A 14,675-nucleotide genomic window follows, 5' to 3' on the forward strand; every position below is an offset into this window, starting at 1 on the left:
CATGACCGATGCTACTATGCCAGTGCCCTTTCCCCACTGTGGTGGGATAAAGGTAGCCTTTACAGTCACAATGCTCCCGGGTCACAGAGGTGCTGTGCCCTAGGCCAGACCTCTGCCTGAGAAGTTTCCTCTGGGAACGCCTTCTGGTGGGTTCTACGGGCCTTATTCCGGGCCATATGGCCTGTGGGACCTTACCATTGGGGGGAAGCCTTGGCCGAACAGAGTCATCACTTGTGACACCAGCCACATGGCTGAGGTGGACTGGATACACAGACATCCCAAGGCGGAAGACCTAAGGGTTGGGCTCATCAGCTGGGCAGGAACCTACCTCACCTTTGAAGCATATAAGAGTTCAGTCACAGCTACTGCAAAGAGTTTGGGCAGGAGACAGGTAACAAGGCGAACCTGGACTAGAACCAATTTTCTGAATGGTGTGGTTGGTTGTGTGTGTGTGTGTGTGTGTGTGTGTTGCACTTCCAGCCTAATCACACTTCTCCAGGCTTTTGCTCATGGATCCTCATTGCTCTACCTTCCAAAATTATTTCTCTAAGATGAAGCAGCCTGACTGCTTTAATGTTTCCTACACTCCATCCCAACAAAGGGTGGATGTGTCATCACAAAGCAGAGAGGTAGGGAGTCGAGGCTGGAAGGCAGAACCAGGCATCTAGAGGAAGTTGGACCATAGTACAAGACCCAAGCACTTGCTGACTTGTAGTCTGTTAGAGAGAAAATAGGAGCAAAGTCTTCTCCTGTTAAACAAGTTTATCACAGCGTACCTACAAACTGTACCTCAGCATCTATACCAAGAGTCAGCATACCATTTTGGCTCTTCTCTGGTTGGAGAAGTGGACCCTGCAGGTGGAGGTACTGGGCACTGTGCTGTCCAGGGGCTATAGGAGGGTGAAAGAAATAAAACATAAAACAAAGCTTGTTTTCTTATAGGCATTGAAGAGTTCGGAGCAAAGGGAAGAGGAAGGTTTAGCTTCTCTGAGGTCCTAATCTAGAATTTCTCATTGGTTCTCTCTCGAGTGTGCACTGTGTATGTGCATGTGTGTGTGCATGTGTATGTGTGTGTTTACAAATACATACATGTGACGTCAGAGGACAACTTTCCAGAGTCAGTTCTCTTCCACCTGGATGAGTCAATCTCTAGTTCTCTGTCTCCCATCTTGCCACCGGAATGTTGGGATTCCAGATGCTTGCCACTATATCAAGCTTTTTAAATTATTACACTTTTTACTCATTGTGAGTGTGTGTGTGTGTGTGTGTGTGCGTGTGTGTGTGTGTGTGCATGCACATGGGTGTACCATGGCACACATGTGGAGGTCAGAGGCCAACTTGCAGGAGTCAGTTCTTTCTTTCCACAAAGTAGGACCCAGGGATCAAACACAGGTCATCAGGCTTGGCAACTTTACCCATTGCACAATCTCACCAGGCTGCATCTAGCTTTTAAAATGTGGCTTCCAGAGATAGACCACAGGCTATCAGGTTTTTGAGCCGATTGCTTTTACACTGAGCTATCTCTCTGGCTCCCATTGGATCTTAAGAAGTCCTATCGCTCTAGAGGTGAGCAGCCCATAAATCTTTTTTGTTGTATCTTTTGTTTGGTTTGTTTTGTTCTGTTCTGTTTTGAGACAGGCTCACTGTGTATCCCTGGCTGGTCTAGATCTGGCTATGCAAACCAGGCTGACCTTGAACTCACCAAGAACCAGCTGCCTCTTTCTCCTGGGTGCTTGGAATTAAAGGCATGAGCCACTACCCCCAGCCCAGAAATCTTTTCAATTGTGTTGATTGAGCAAGAAGACATTCATAGCAAGAAGATGCCAAAAGGAGATGCAGATATGGAAGGGAGGGTGACTGGTCTTGTTGGCGGTGCTGGTGGTACCAAGGGGCGTGGTTTCGGTTGTTGACTTGGTACCACTTATTTCCCTGCTCTTTCCTGACACCTCCAGACCTGGGAGCTCCTGGTGAGCAATGAGCATGAAACACAGGCTGTGATACGACTAAAGAGCTTGCAGGGCCTCTACTTGCTGTGCGAAGCAGATGGTACTGTGTGCTATGGCAAGCCAAGAACTAGCCACCATGGATGCTTCCTGCTCCGTTTCCACCGAAATGGCAAATGGACCCTCCAGTGTATAATCTCTGGTCGCTATCTTGAGTCAGATGGTGAGGACGTATTCTGCAACTCCAGGGTTCTTTCGGCTTACCATATGTGGACTCCTAGGCCAGCCCTGCACGTCCATGTGATCCTCTATAGCCCCACCTACCACAGCTATGCCCGAGCAGACCACACTGTGGGCCGAATCTGGGTAGACGCGGCAGTCCCCTGCCTAGAGGAATGTGGTTTCCTATTACATTTCCAAGATGGATGCTACCACCTGGAGACTTCCACACATCATTTCTTGTCTCGTGTAGACCGTCTGGTCCCTCGACGCTCACCACAGACAGCTTTTCACATGCAAGTGCGGCCTCGAGGACTCGTGGCCCTATGTGATGGAGAAGGCGGCACATTATATCCACAGGGTTCACATCTACTCCTGGGCCTGGGCTCCACTCCCGTGAAGGGTGAGGAGTGGTTTGTCCTTCAACACTTCCCAACCTGGGTCAGCCTGAAGTCAAAGTCTCGGAAGTTCCTCTCAGTCATCTATGGCAAGTACTGGGTCCAGTACCACCATAGGGTGGGGACGGGGAGAGGGCTAAGTGCTAAAAAGAGGAAACTGCTCAGGATGTGCCCTGGATTTTTGTTGCTGTGATAGACACCATGCCCAAAACAACTTGAGGAGGAAAGGGTTTGTTTGGGGGATGGGGGCGGTGTCATTGTTGTTGTTGTTGCTGTTGCTGCTGTTTTGGTTTAGTTTTTGTTTTGGGGGGTGTTTTTTTTTTTACTTACACTTGCAAGTTACAGTATCACACTGAGGGAAGTAAGGACAGAAACTGAAACAGAACCATAGAGAAACAGTGATTATCGGCTTGTTCCCCATGGCTTGCCCAGTTTGCTTTCTTATATCACCTAAGAACATTGACCCAGGGATGGTACTGTCCACAATGGGCTGGACCCTGAACCCTTCCACATCAATGACTAATCAAGAAAATACTCCCAACAGACTTGCCCACAAGTAATCTGATGGAAGCGACCCCTCAGTTAAGATTTCCTGTTTCCAGATGACTCCAGCTTGTGTCAAGTCAGCAAAACACTAACTGGCACAGGACAAGCAGGAAATGTTGAACCTTAGTCATAAGAAAGATCCTGGGACCCCAAGGAGATATCTTGTGAGGCAGATTAACAAATGACAGTGCAGTTTTAAAAGAAAGCCATCCGGGCTTGTCCAGATTATCCTGTTCTAGCATAAGGTTGAGGAAGGAAAAGTACAGGGAAACCCAGCAATAAGCATGGACAAAGGGCTGGCACTGAGCTAAAAAGATGCTTGCGTACCTTCTCTTCAGATGGTGAGGTGTGTGCTGCTTCTGAGCGCTTGACCCAAATGTCCTTGTTCCAGTATGAATGTGACAGTGAGACTCCGACCTTACAACTTCGTTCAGCCAATGGCTACTACCTAGCCCAGGTGAGACTTTGGTCTTCAATGAAAGAAACTGTAAACTCTGAGCTTTCCCTGTCTAGACATACTTTCTCCTTCCCCAGCATGTATGGCCAGATAAGATTAAATGAGCTGTAGAGGCCCAACCCGATAGACATTCATTTTTACCCAATGGGCCCTTTCCTTTAAAAAAAAAAATCAAATTTAGTAGCACATTAGTAAAACAACTGTAAATTATATGATGTCTATTATACATTATATATTGTGTATAAATGTATGAATGATATGTTATATGAATAAATTGACCTACTTTAAGTGTAAAATTCAATATGCTTCAGCAAATGTATATAACCACGCAACCATACCACAGCCATATCACAAGGTAGGGAATGGTTCTGCCACCATACAATTCCCTGACTATCCCCTCAGGTTTCCTCTAGCTTGAGCCTTCTCACACCCACTGGACTGTTTGTTCTGCCGTTATAGATTAAATTTGTCTGCTCTAGAATTTCATCTAGATGGACTCATATGGCATATATGCTATACAATTTTTTTAAAAAAAAAACAAAGGATTCTATTTTATGTATGTGAGTACACCATCACTGTCCTCAGACACACCAGAAGAGAGCGTCAGATCCCATCACAAATGGTCATGAGCCACCATGTGGTTGTTGGGAATTGAACTCAAGACCTTTGGAAGAGCAGTCAGTGACCGCTGAGCCATCTCTCCAGCCGTATACAACTTCTTTTGGAGAGCAGATTATACTCAGTCCCACCCACATTGCTGAATGTATCAGTAGCGCATCAGCTGTGCAATAGCCTCTTACACCACACATAAGCATAAACATGATTTGTTTTATCCGCTCAGTTGCTGTTAAGCGCTTGTGCAGGCTTTTATTGTCATGTATCTTAGATAAGCACCCAGGAGTGGAGCTACTGGGTTATACGATAAATACGTGTTTAATGTCTCAAGACAGTGTCAAACTGGTTTCAGCTAGGCGTGTGTGAGGCTGCATGCCTGTAATCCCAGAGCTTGGGAGGTAGAAGCAGGTAGATCAGAACAGATAGATCAAGAGTTCAAGTCTGGCCCTGGTTTTATGCATGTGTGTGTGTATGTGTGTCTCTGTGTGTGTGTGTCTCTCTCTCTCTGTGTGTGTGTGTGTGTACAATCTAAACAGCATAAGATCATATATTAAAGGAAAATAAGGTCAGAAAATATCAATTTTTAAAAACGACTATGCCATTTTACATTTTTTCCTCAGGTGCAGGGTTATAACTGCTGCCTAACCTCATCAGCACTTAGCATTGCCTGTGTTTCATTTCACTCTAGTGGCTGCGTAACATCTTATCACATTTCTGTTAGTGTTTATATTGTTTATAAACGGTTACTTAAGTATCTCTTCAAAATCTGTTTGGTAATGTCTTCTTTGATAGGTGTCTTCAAATTTTTGCCCATTTTTTATTGGGCCGGTAGTTTTATAGCTGAAATGTAGAAGATCTTCATGTGTTCTAAATTCAAGTCCTTTGCCAATCTATGTGTTGTGTATGCTTTCTCCAGTCTATGCCTTGCCTATGCATTTTCTTGTTATTTATTTATGTGTTTATTTATTTATTGTTTTTTTTTTGAGAATGGGCATCACTATATAGCTTTGGCTTGTCCCAAATTTAGACCAGGCTGGCCTCAAACTCACAGAGATCTCCTTGACTCTGCCAGGATTAAAGGCATGTGCCACCACAACTAGACCCCTTTGCATTTTTAATGGCATTTTTGAAAAGCAAGTTTGTTTGGTTTCATTCACAAAGTCCAATTTTTCAAATGTTGAATTGTTTTCCATCCCAGTAAATCACTGTTTGACCCCCAAGTTGCAAAGTGTTTCTCTCAGGTCTTCTAGGTGTTTTATAATCTAACTTTCACTTTAAACATTTCAAAATTATTTTGAAGTCAGGGTCAAAGTTTATTCTCTTCTTAAAATAAACTGGTCCCGTTGTTTTATGCTTCTCACTGGATTACAGTGCAGACCAAAGGAAATGGGAAATCTGAGATCCCAAAATTATTTTTGTGGCGATAACTTTTTCTTTTTTTTGCCTTACAAAGAGCTGTTGAAAGCATAAAGCATACTTTAGAAAATTACAAAGATATCGGTATTCTCCCTGAACACCCACGCTCCAGTGTCATCACCTTCCCCACGTCCTGCCTTTTTGTGTTTATAGCCCCTGTGTGAATGAGCATAAATTACAACTTGAAAAAAAATGAAATATATATATGAAAAAGAAAAAAGGAAAAAGAAAGAAAATTACAGGAGCTGAGTGGGGGGAGAGGAAGAGGGGAGGATATGGGAATGGGATCCAGGACTAAAAGTGATGGGGTAAAAGCTGAGGTTGTCATCCTGGTCCCTGGTCCCCACATTCTCTCCAGAGGAGGCACCGGGCAATCATAGCTGACGGACACCCCATGGAGTCTGACACCTTCTTCCAAGTGCACTGGAATTGTGGGAAAATCATCCTGCAGTCCCCCAGTGGGCGTTTCCTGAGCATTGCCTCCAATGGCCTGCTGATGGCAAATGCCACCGTCCCAGGTAAGCCCAGTGACCCTCCTCCCAGTCTAACCCACATCACATGTGACTTTTAAATTTGTGTTTATTGTTGTTGCATATGTAGCACATCCCAGAGAGAGGAGACTATTTAAATCTTATGCTCCAAGCCATGCCGAATGCCCTTGCAAACATTTTCACAAGCACCTAGTAAGACCCGGCACATAGTAGATGTTCTTTAAAGGTTAAAATACAGACAACATTCTAGGGCTAGAGTGATTGATGGCTCAGTGAACGCAGCACTCGCTTATGCCAGTGTGAAGACCCGAGTTCTGATCCCTGACATCCATGTAAGAAGCTGGGTGCTGGTATAACCTATAACCTCAGCACTGGACAAGTGTTGAGGCTCACTGGCTGCCAACCTTCATGAAAAGCATTTCAGAGTTACAGGTTCAGTAAGAAACCCCATCTCAAGGGCATATGACCAGGAGTGACAGAGGAGGAATCTGGCCCCCTCCTTTAGCTTCCATGCGTATATGTACACACAGACCACACCCTTGAGCATCCTTAGGGCTCCTTCTCTTCCATCTGGGAAATCACGGAGAGCCAGCCTATCCAGATAACCCCTCCCTGTGTTTTTCAGGCCCTAATGAGGAGCTGGGGATTCGATTTGCCAATCGTCCGTTTCTCGTCTTACGAGGTCGGTATGGGTATGTGGGCTCCTCCTCCGACCATGACCTGCTGAAGTGCAACATGGATCAGCCTGACTGCATTCAGCTACTGCCCTGCCGGCAAGGCATCTATCACTTTCAGGGTGAGCAGTCCCTCTTCCCCATCCAGAGATCGTTATCCAGCCCTAGCCTCAGCCCCAGGCCAGACTTTAGGACCTGGTCCTCGAGTCACTACTCACCATAAAAAGGAAAACAGGAGTCTGGTTTGGTTTCAGACTTCAAGGCTCTAGCGTGGGTTAGCAGAATAAGCATTGGTGAGGTTTCCGCTGGTCCTCCTGCATTTCAATAGATGGACATGCTAATACAGACCGGATGTGATCCCCAGAGGGAGGGTAACATGCCTCTGGGAAGCCCCGTTGGAGCTTTTATTGCTAAGAAAAATTGCTTTTCAAATGGCCAACCAACCTGAGCTCTTCCCTCCTCAGCACAGGGTGGATCCTTCTGGTCAATAACATCCTTTGGCACCTTCCGCCCTTGGGGAAAATTTGCCCTCAACTTCTGTATAGAACTTCAGGGGAGCAGCTTGCTCACGGTGCTGGCACCCAATGGCTTCTACCTCCGAGCTGACCGAAGTGGCACACTATTGGCAGACAGCGAAGAAATTACCAAAGAATGTATCTGGGAATTTTAGGTAAGAGAGAAAGAGGTCGGTCAGGGGAGCAGGAGCTGAGGCAAAAGAGGAGAATGGAGGTAGGTGGGGAGGCTTGTGGTAAAAAGACCAAAATTCAGGAATGGGATGACTTGTATCTAAGAGCTGACCGACTGCAGGCATTTATTCCAAATCGGCACCTTCCTTCCGGACTTCTAAACCTGCTCTTGCTAGAGAGGGAAGAAGGGCATCACGTCTGAGCTTCTTGGTATTATGCCTCACTGACATGTGGGCCTGCAAGCAGGCCTGGATGTACAAACGTATGTCTCCTTTAAGATTCAGACTTTTACCCCATTTTGGGGTAAAACAGGTGACTTTGAGAAGGTATCTGTCCTTACTGCTGGTTTACCTCCACTCCAAAATCCCAATGTCATTTCTCTCTACCTTCCTTAAGGAAGGTTGAGTTGACCTCAACCATCCAGTCCCTCAAAATCAGCATGCCTGATCCTCTTCCACAGTCCTCCCCTCTTAGGTGACTCTTTGCTGCCATATCTTCCCTCCCAGCCTGATCACCATTGTCCTTCAGGATAGTCAGAGTCAAAGACTGGGTACTGCGTGTCTAGCCAAGCTCCTTTTGGCAGCCTTTACTGAACCATGCAAAGTCTTGGGGATTTCCTTAAGGAAAAAGCGCTTCCTTAAGGATGCTTCTTGACTGCACTCTGCTTTGTAATTACCACCATCAGTCTAGGTACTGCTTTAACTGCCCCTCAGTAACAGTCCCTGTCCCCAGATTCATCCCCATCCAATCTCTTCCACACCAAGCTCATTTTAACATGCTACCTCTGTTTCACTACCCTCTGTTCAGAACTACAAGGTACTTGTTCTTCATCCTGTCCTTTTGCGGGGCCCCATTTTCCAGGTCAAATGAATATTGTAGAAAGTACTTCAGGTTTGTTGTCATGACTGCCGTCATTGGGTCATATAGTCCAGGATGGCTTGCAACTTACTCTGTAGTCAGGAATGTCTTTGAAGTCAGGATCCTCCTGCATCACCCTCTTGGGGACTGATTGCTTCATACTCCACCATACCTGGTTTTAGGTAGTATTGGAGATGGAATCCAGGGCTTCCTGAATGCGAGGCAAGCATTCTTCTGGCTAGTACTGTGACTTTAGGGAAATTGCTTTCACATTTCAAGACCTCTGCTTCCTTGTATGTAAAGTGGAAGTAATTTACTTGATAGGTATTGTCAAAGCTACAAACCAAACAGAAACTATCCATAGAGACCTTCAGTTTATGTTCCCTGTGTTCTCCACACAGCCACCTCACTGTGCACAGACTCTGAGAAATCAAATGATGTCCATTTGGCTTCAGCTTTCTTATCCATGTCATGAAAAAGTAGATTTGATTTGACATAGATTTCCCAGGCTCCTTCTGAGCCCTGCATTCTAGTAGAAAATGCACTATAGTTCCAAACTCCTCAAAACCTGTCCCTTGACGGTGAAACAAGAATATAGCTCTGAGGGAATTGTGAGGATTACATAAGACACTAAATGCCCTGTGAGAGCTGCCGTCTTCTACTCAGTCTATCCTAAGTTTTTTTTGTTTTTGTTTTGTTTTATTTTTTTGAGACAGGGTTTCTCTGTGTATCTCTGGCTGTCCTGGAACTCACTCTGTAGACCAGGCTGGTCTCGAACTCAGAAATCTGCCTGCCTCTGCCTCCCAAGTGCTGGGATTAAAGGTGTGCACCACCACTGCCCGGCTTGTCTATCCTAAGTCCCTAACTCTGTTCAACTTCTTAGTCAACAGGCACTTGTGCTTAACATGCTAGAGGTCCTGGGTTTGATGCCAGCATTAAAACAAGACAAAACAAATACGCAAAAAACAGGTTCTTGGTAAACTACATAGCCTTTCTCTGAACCCCAATGGAAAGTTTTATTTGTCTTATAAATTCATTTCACGCTTATTTAATGTTCATCCTCATTGAGAAAAGGATAAATTGCTCTATTCTCTCTCCCTTCTTAGGATCTCAGCCAGAACTCCCCTGAAAGCTATAAACTAACAAATGACTAGCTGCTGAGGGCCTGTTTCCTCTTCTTTCTCCAGGTCAATGGAATGTTGCCTGCCAAACTGTAAATTCTCCAGGAGCAACCTCTGTACTAAACAGAGCAGGAAACCCAGAGTCACAATCCATGAGAAGAATATGTGCTGTGCATTTTTCCTACCAAGTTTAGCAAAACACCTGTTTCGAGCGACAATACATCACAAAAGGCTACCCCCAAGATCTGTATGTGTGTCTGACTCAGGAGGCATACTGTGTGTCTGGCTCTAGAGTCAGAGAGTCTGATCTGTATTTTCTCTTACTGCAGAACATGCTTGTGCATGTGAACGGCATGGGAAGGGAAGGGGAACTGTAAGGAAGTAGGAGGAATGACAAGTGAAGGGAAATGACAGGAGAGGTGACAAATGCTGCAGGGTTTCCTCTCATATGTGGAATTTGGATTTAAATAAACACACGCATGTATATGTAACATGAAAGCAGAAGAGGAAGGAAGGGAACCGTTAAAAAGTGGAGAGATACAGTGAGGGGAGTGCAAAGGTGTAGAAGAATGAGAAAAATTGTGTGTGTGTGTGTGTGTGTGTGTGTGTGTGTAGTCACATACATACATACATACATACATGCATGCATGCATACATAAAATGTCACAATAAAACACATTATTTAGCTGGGTATGGTAATATATGCCTGTATTATAGTACTCAGGAGATTAATAAAGTTCCAAGCCAATTTAGGCTACATAGTGAGACCCTGTAAAAAAAACGTATGTGCTCATGTGCACACACAACACAACACAAGCATTATTTTGAATACTAGCTAAAAATAAGAATAAAAAAGAAGAGTAGATGCCTGGTTGAGGGTTGAAGGATGTTGTCCCAGGATGCTGTAAGTTCTGCCCAGAAGGAAGGACACCAATGGATACCACATTCTCCTCTCCCCCAGCTCAAACTAATAAACTCTTCTCAGTGACCCCTTGAAGAAGCAGCCCTGCCTTGACTGACTCAGAATGCAGATGTGACTTTTACTGTCCTTTAGACTCTTCCCCCAGGGAAGACCATTTCTCCTGCTCTCCTTATTCCTCAGTTGCTTGTAGTTCTTTGTCTAGGGCTGAGGCTTTGTGAGCCTCCCCTTTCTATGTTAGCCTGTTTATTGGTTACCCAATACCAGATGGCCAAATGTGAAATCATATACATACAAGTTACATATGGACTAAGTGAGTATTATGTATGTATGTATATGTATGAATGCATATAAGAATAATTAAAAAGAGGCCATTATGCTTGGATATCATACACTAGAAACCTAGATAACCACCCTGGGCTATTGAAATCATAGGTTTTAGAGGATTCTCAGAAATCATAGCAACTGTACAAAGAGCCAGAGGAATGGGGAGTCTGCTGTGAGGTTTTTTTGTTGTTGTTGTTTTTGGTTTTGTTTGTTTGTTTGTTTGTTTTAGAAATGCCAGAAGTAAGTCTCTCACCAACATGACTGCCTAAATGTGAGCTGAAAAAGGAAGGCACCAATAGATGTGCTAACATGGATGAGGAAATCTCAGGAGGCCTCAACGCTAGGCAATGAGCTACAGGCACTGAAGGAATGCTGAGAGCCAGAGAAATCATCTTCCCTGGGGAGAACACAGCCATTGGTTGTTCAATACCAAATGGTCGGCCGTGAAAACATACATACAAGTAACATTATATGGACTAAGTAGGTTGTACACACACACACACACACCACCACCACCACCAGATTAAAGAATAAAGAGGCCATGAACTTGAAAGGATGTAAAGGAAGAGGTACTTGGGTCAGTTTGGAGGTAGAAAAATAAAGGGAAATTATGTAATTATATTATAATCTCGCCGGGCGGTGGTGGCGCACGCCTTTTATCTCAGCACTTGGGAAGCAGAGGTAGGCAGATTTCTAATTTCGAGGCTAGCCTGGTCTACAGAGTGAGTTCCAGGACAGCCAGGACTATACAGAGAAACCCTGTCTCAAAAAAACGAAAAAAATAAAAAATAAAAAATATATTATAATCTCAAAAAATTGCTCACCCATCCTCATGTTGGAATAAACAGTGCCATGATTTTGGAAGCGAAGGGGTACGAGGGTATGTAGGAGAGGTTGGAAGGAGGAAAGAGGAGAGTGGAAATATAATTTCAAAAAAAATTAGAAAAATGTCTTTTATGTTTAGAACAAATGAAAGAATGTTGATCTGTGGTGGTTTGAATGAAAAAGACCCCCAAGGGCTCATAGGGGGTGGCACTAATAAGAGGTGTGGCCTTGTTGGAGTAGGTGCACCCTTGTTGGAAAAAGTTTGTCATTGGGGGTGGGTATGAAGGTTTTGGATGTTCAAGCCAGGTCCAGCATCTCTCTCTTCTTCCTGCTGCCTGCTGATCCAGAGGTAGAGCCTCCAGCGATCTCTCCAGCACCATGTCTACCTGCACGCCGCCATGCTTCCCATCATGACGATGACGGACTGAACCTCTGAACTGTAAGCCAGGCCAAATGAAATGTTTTCCTTTCTAAGAGTTGTCATAGTCATGATGTCTCTTCACAGCAATAGAAACCATACTATGATGAAATCGTATGACCATGGGGTACTGATATTAACATCTATGTCCATACAGCCCTCCCTTTTACCTTCCTGCCTGGCTTTCACCAAGTCTCCTTGAACAATCATTAGCTTTAGCTTTGATGCACTCACATGGGAAGTCGAGTCATCCCCTCACCATCCCTCACCTCTACAGGGTGCTGGGCTCAAGGCCTCTAACTCACTGCAGCAGAGCTCCTCCTCCAACTCAGATGTGACTGATGGCTTCTGTCCTTGCCATCCAAGCAAAGCTTCCAGACTGTCTGTCTGTCTGTCTGTCTGGCACTGTCCTCGTTGCTTTAGCCTTTACTTACCACTTGTCCTGTTTGTGGTTTCATTCACATAGACGCTTAAGCACATTCATTTAGAAGGGAATATTTTCATCGCTGTCATAAAACCCAAAGCATTCACCATAAATACAAAGTTACTATAAAAGTATGCAGAATGAGCATGGTGTTGGCACAGCAGTGGCGGTGGTGGCGGTGGTGGTGGCGGTAGCAGCAGCACACCCTTAATCCCAGCACTCAGGAGACAAGAGCAAGTGGATCTCTGTGAGTTCAAGGCCAGCCTGGTCTACAGGGTAAGTTCCAGGACACCAGGGCTACACAGAGAAACCTTGTCTTGAAAACAAACAACAACAACAACAAAAAAACTAAATAAATTAAACAAACACATCAATAAAATAAACCAGAACAACAACAACAACAAAAAGCACAATGAGAAAACAAAGTAATGTTATCAAACCTTGATTAGGATTCCCCTCCTAGCCCAAGCTAGCCCTGGTCTTTCACTAAGGTTGACAACTGTTAAGGAGGTGCTAAGTACCTCATGTGAGACTGTCTCCTGATACAATCAGAATTGAAAGGGTTAAAAAGAAAGTTTCCTCACTTCTAACTTGTTATTATTTAATGCAGCTGGCTCCCTCCTAAAACCAGCATTCATATCCCCAACTTTGGGCAAACTGTCCCGTACGACAGCAAATGCTCACTTTAAAGTCCACTGACGAGAAAAGCTGAAATAAAAACAAGAAAGATACTCAATTTGGAGAGAGGAAGATGACCATAAGTTTCAATATTTCTTTCTCAAGATATGTGAAAGAATTTATTCTTTAATTTAATATTAAGTAGAAAATGCTAGAGAGTAAGAAGCCACTTTTCCAAGAGGATGTTAAACACAGGCCAGTGCCAGGTAGAAAGGCATGTGTCTGCGGTCCCAGCAACCTGAGAGGTTGAAGCAGGAGAATTACTTGATCTCAGAAGTTCCAGGTTATTCTGGGCAACATGAAATTCTGGTGTAAAGCAGACCTTATCTAAAGAGATAGAGGCTTGCAGGTCATTTAATACAGAACCTCTCCTTCCGCATTCTGTAAACACGTATACACACACAGGAGCATGGAAATGTGTGTGCATCGGGATGCATATGTGTGTGTAAAAACAAGCATGTGTATGCACATGTACAAACACACCATCTTACACACAATTTCCCACAAGGGACCTTTCATCTTTTGCCTGTTTGTGTTCACTTGTGAGCCTCAGCTGAAATGACGTCCGACCATTGCTAAATGGTCGTCCTGTTGCTAAAGTGAGAGGCTTGTTCAACTGTGCTGTGCAGGTTGTTATCCCTTAGCCTCTTGCCCACTGTCCTAGGCAGCTCTATCCAGCAGACCTCCATGTTAAAAGCAGAGAGTTTGGGGGAGGGGTAGTCTGTGCTGTACTAGTCATTCAATCGCATCCAGGGCTCCACTATCCTAAAACTTTCTCTGCTGGTAGAAATGCTGCATAGTTTTCCCTGTCCAGAACAGTAGCCACAGCCGCGTGTGGTGTCTGAAATGTGGCTGGATCAGGTGATAGCTGATTGTCTGGATGCGAATGGCTATGGATAGATGAGTGGGTGCTCGGAGCCCCTGAATAGCCAGCTTTGGAGGATTTGATGATAGGACTAGCTGAATGACATACTCGCAGTCAGCGCCTATCTCAGGTGGAAAACACCACCGTGCTCCCCACCCCCACTGCTCTTACCACCACCGTTACCCACCCCTCCCCCTCTCAGAAGAGGAAGGATATGTTGGGGATCTGCAGCACATACCTAGGATTCTGGTTCTTGGGAGGCTGAAGCAGGAGGATGGTGAGTTTAAAGCCAGGCTGGGATTACATAGGAAGAGAAGGAAGGAGAGAAAAGGGAGAGGGAAAGAATTCAGAACTACGAGCCTATCTTCCTTTCCCAATACCCCCTCACAGAACTTCTTTTCTTAAGCTCAGTTTCTTTCCTCACATCCCAAGATAACCTAGGAGAAGAGAAGCCTGAAGCTTTTTTCTTTCTTTTTTTTCAGACAGACAAGAAGATTTGGGACTCAAGTGTGTCCCTGGCCACAAAGGCAGAAAATCAAAATGTTATTTCTATTCTGCTGCTGTGGCAAAAATACATCTGCGATTAAATAATTGTTTGTATAGACCAAAGAACTATAGTATTGTCTTGCCAGGCAGAGTAGTACACACCTTTAATCCCAGCTTGTAGGAGGCAGAAGCCAGGCAGATCACTGAGTTTGAGGCCAACATGGTCTATATAATGAGTTCTAGTACATCCAGAGCTACATAGTGAGACTCTGTCTCAGCAAAACAAAGCAAAGAAACAAGTAAAGGAAC

At 44.6% G+C, this 14,675-nt stretch overlaps 1 protein-coding gene across 1 annotated transcript; it reads left to right on the top strand.

The window, feature by feature from the left end:
- Positions 1-1,481: 1,481 nt before the first annotated feature.
- On the top strand, positions 1,482-9,666 carry Fscn3 (fascin actin-bundling protein 3). The gene is made up of 7 exons (XM_028762630.1): positions 1,482-1,566; positions 1,953-2,649; positions 3,445-3,563; positions 5,953-6,112; positions 6,711-6,881; positions 7,224-7,429; positions 9,491-9,666. Exons 2-6 carry the CDS (start codon positions 2,211-2,213, stop codon positions 7,427-7,429), a joined length of 1,095 nt encoding a protein of 364 aa, XP_028618463.1. The 5' UTR covers positions 1,482-1,566; positions 1,953-2,210; the 3' UTR covers positions 9,491-9,666.
- The last annotated feature ends 5,009 nt before the right edge of the window (positions 9,667-14,675 follow it).

This window comes from Grammomys surdaster, unplaced genomic scaffold (assembly GCF_004785775.1).
Source record: "Grammomys surdaster isolate TR1022 unplaced genomic scaffold, NIH_TR_1.0 134, whole genome shotgun sequence".
Classification (NCBI taxonomy): Eukaryota; Metazoa; Chordata; class Mammalia; order Rodentia; family Muridae; genus Grammomys; species Grammomys surdaster.

Bases quoted from the DNA above. Each gene is read 5' to 3' on its own strand.
- Fscn3 (XM_028762630.1), top strand. From the start codon at position 2,211: ATGTGGACTCCTAGGCCAGCCCTGCACGTCCATGTGATCCTCTATAGC. The intron at 3,564-5,952 runs GTGAGACTTTGG...CATTCTCTCCAG, and splicing joins ATGGCTACTACCTAGCCCAG to AGGAGGCACCGGGCAATCAT. The intron at 6,882-7,223 runs GTGAGCAGTCCC...TTCCCTCCTCAG, and splicing joins AGGCATCTATCACTTTCAGG to CACAGGGTGGATCCTTCTGG.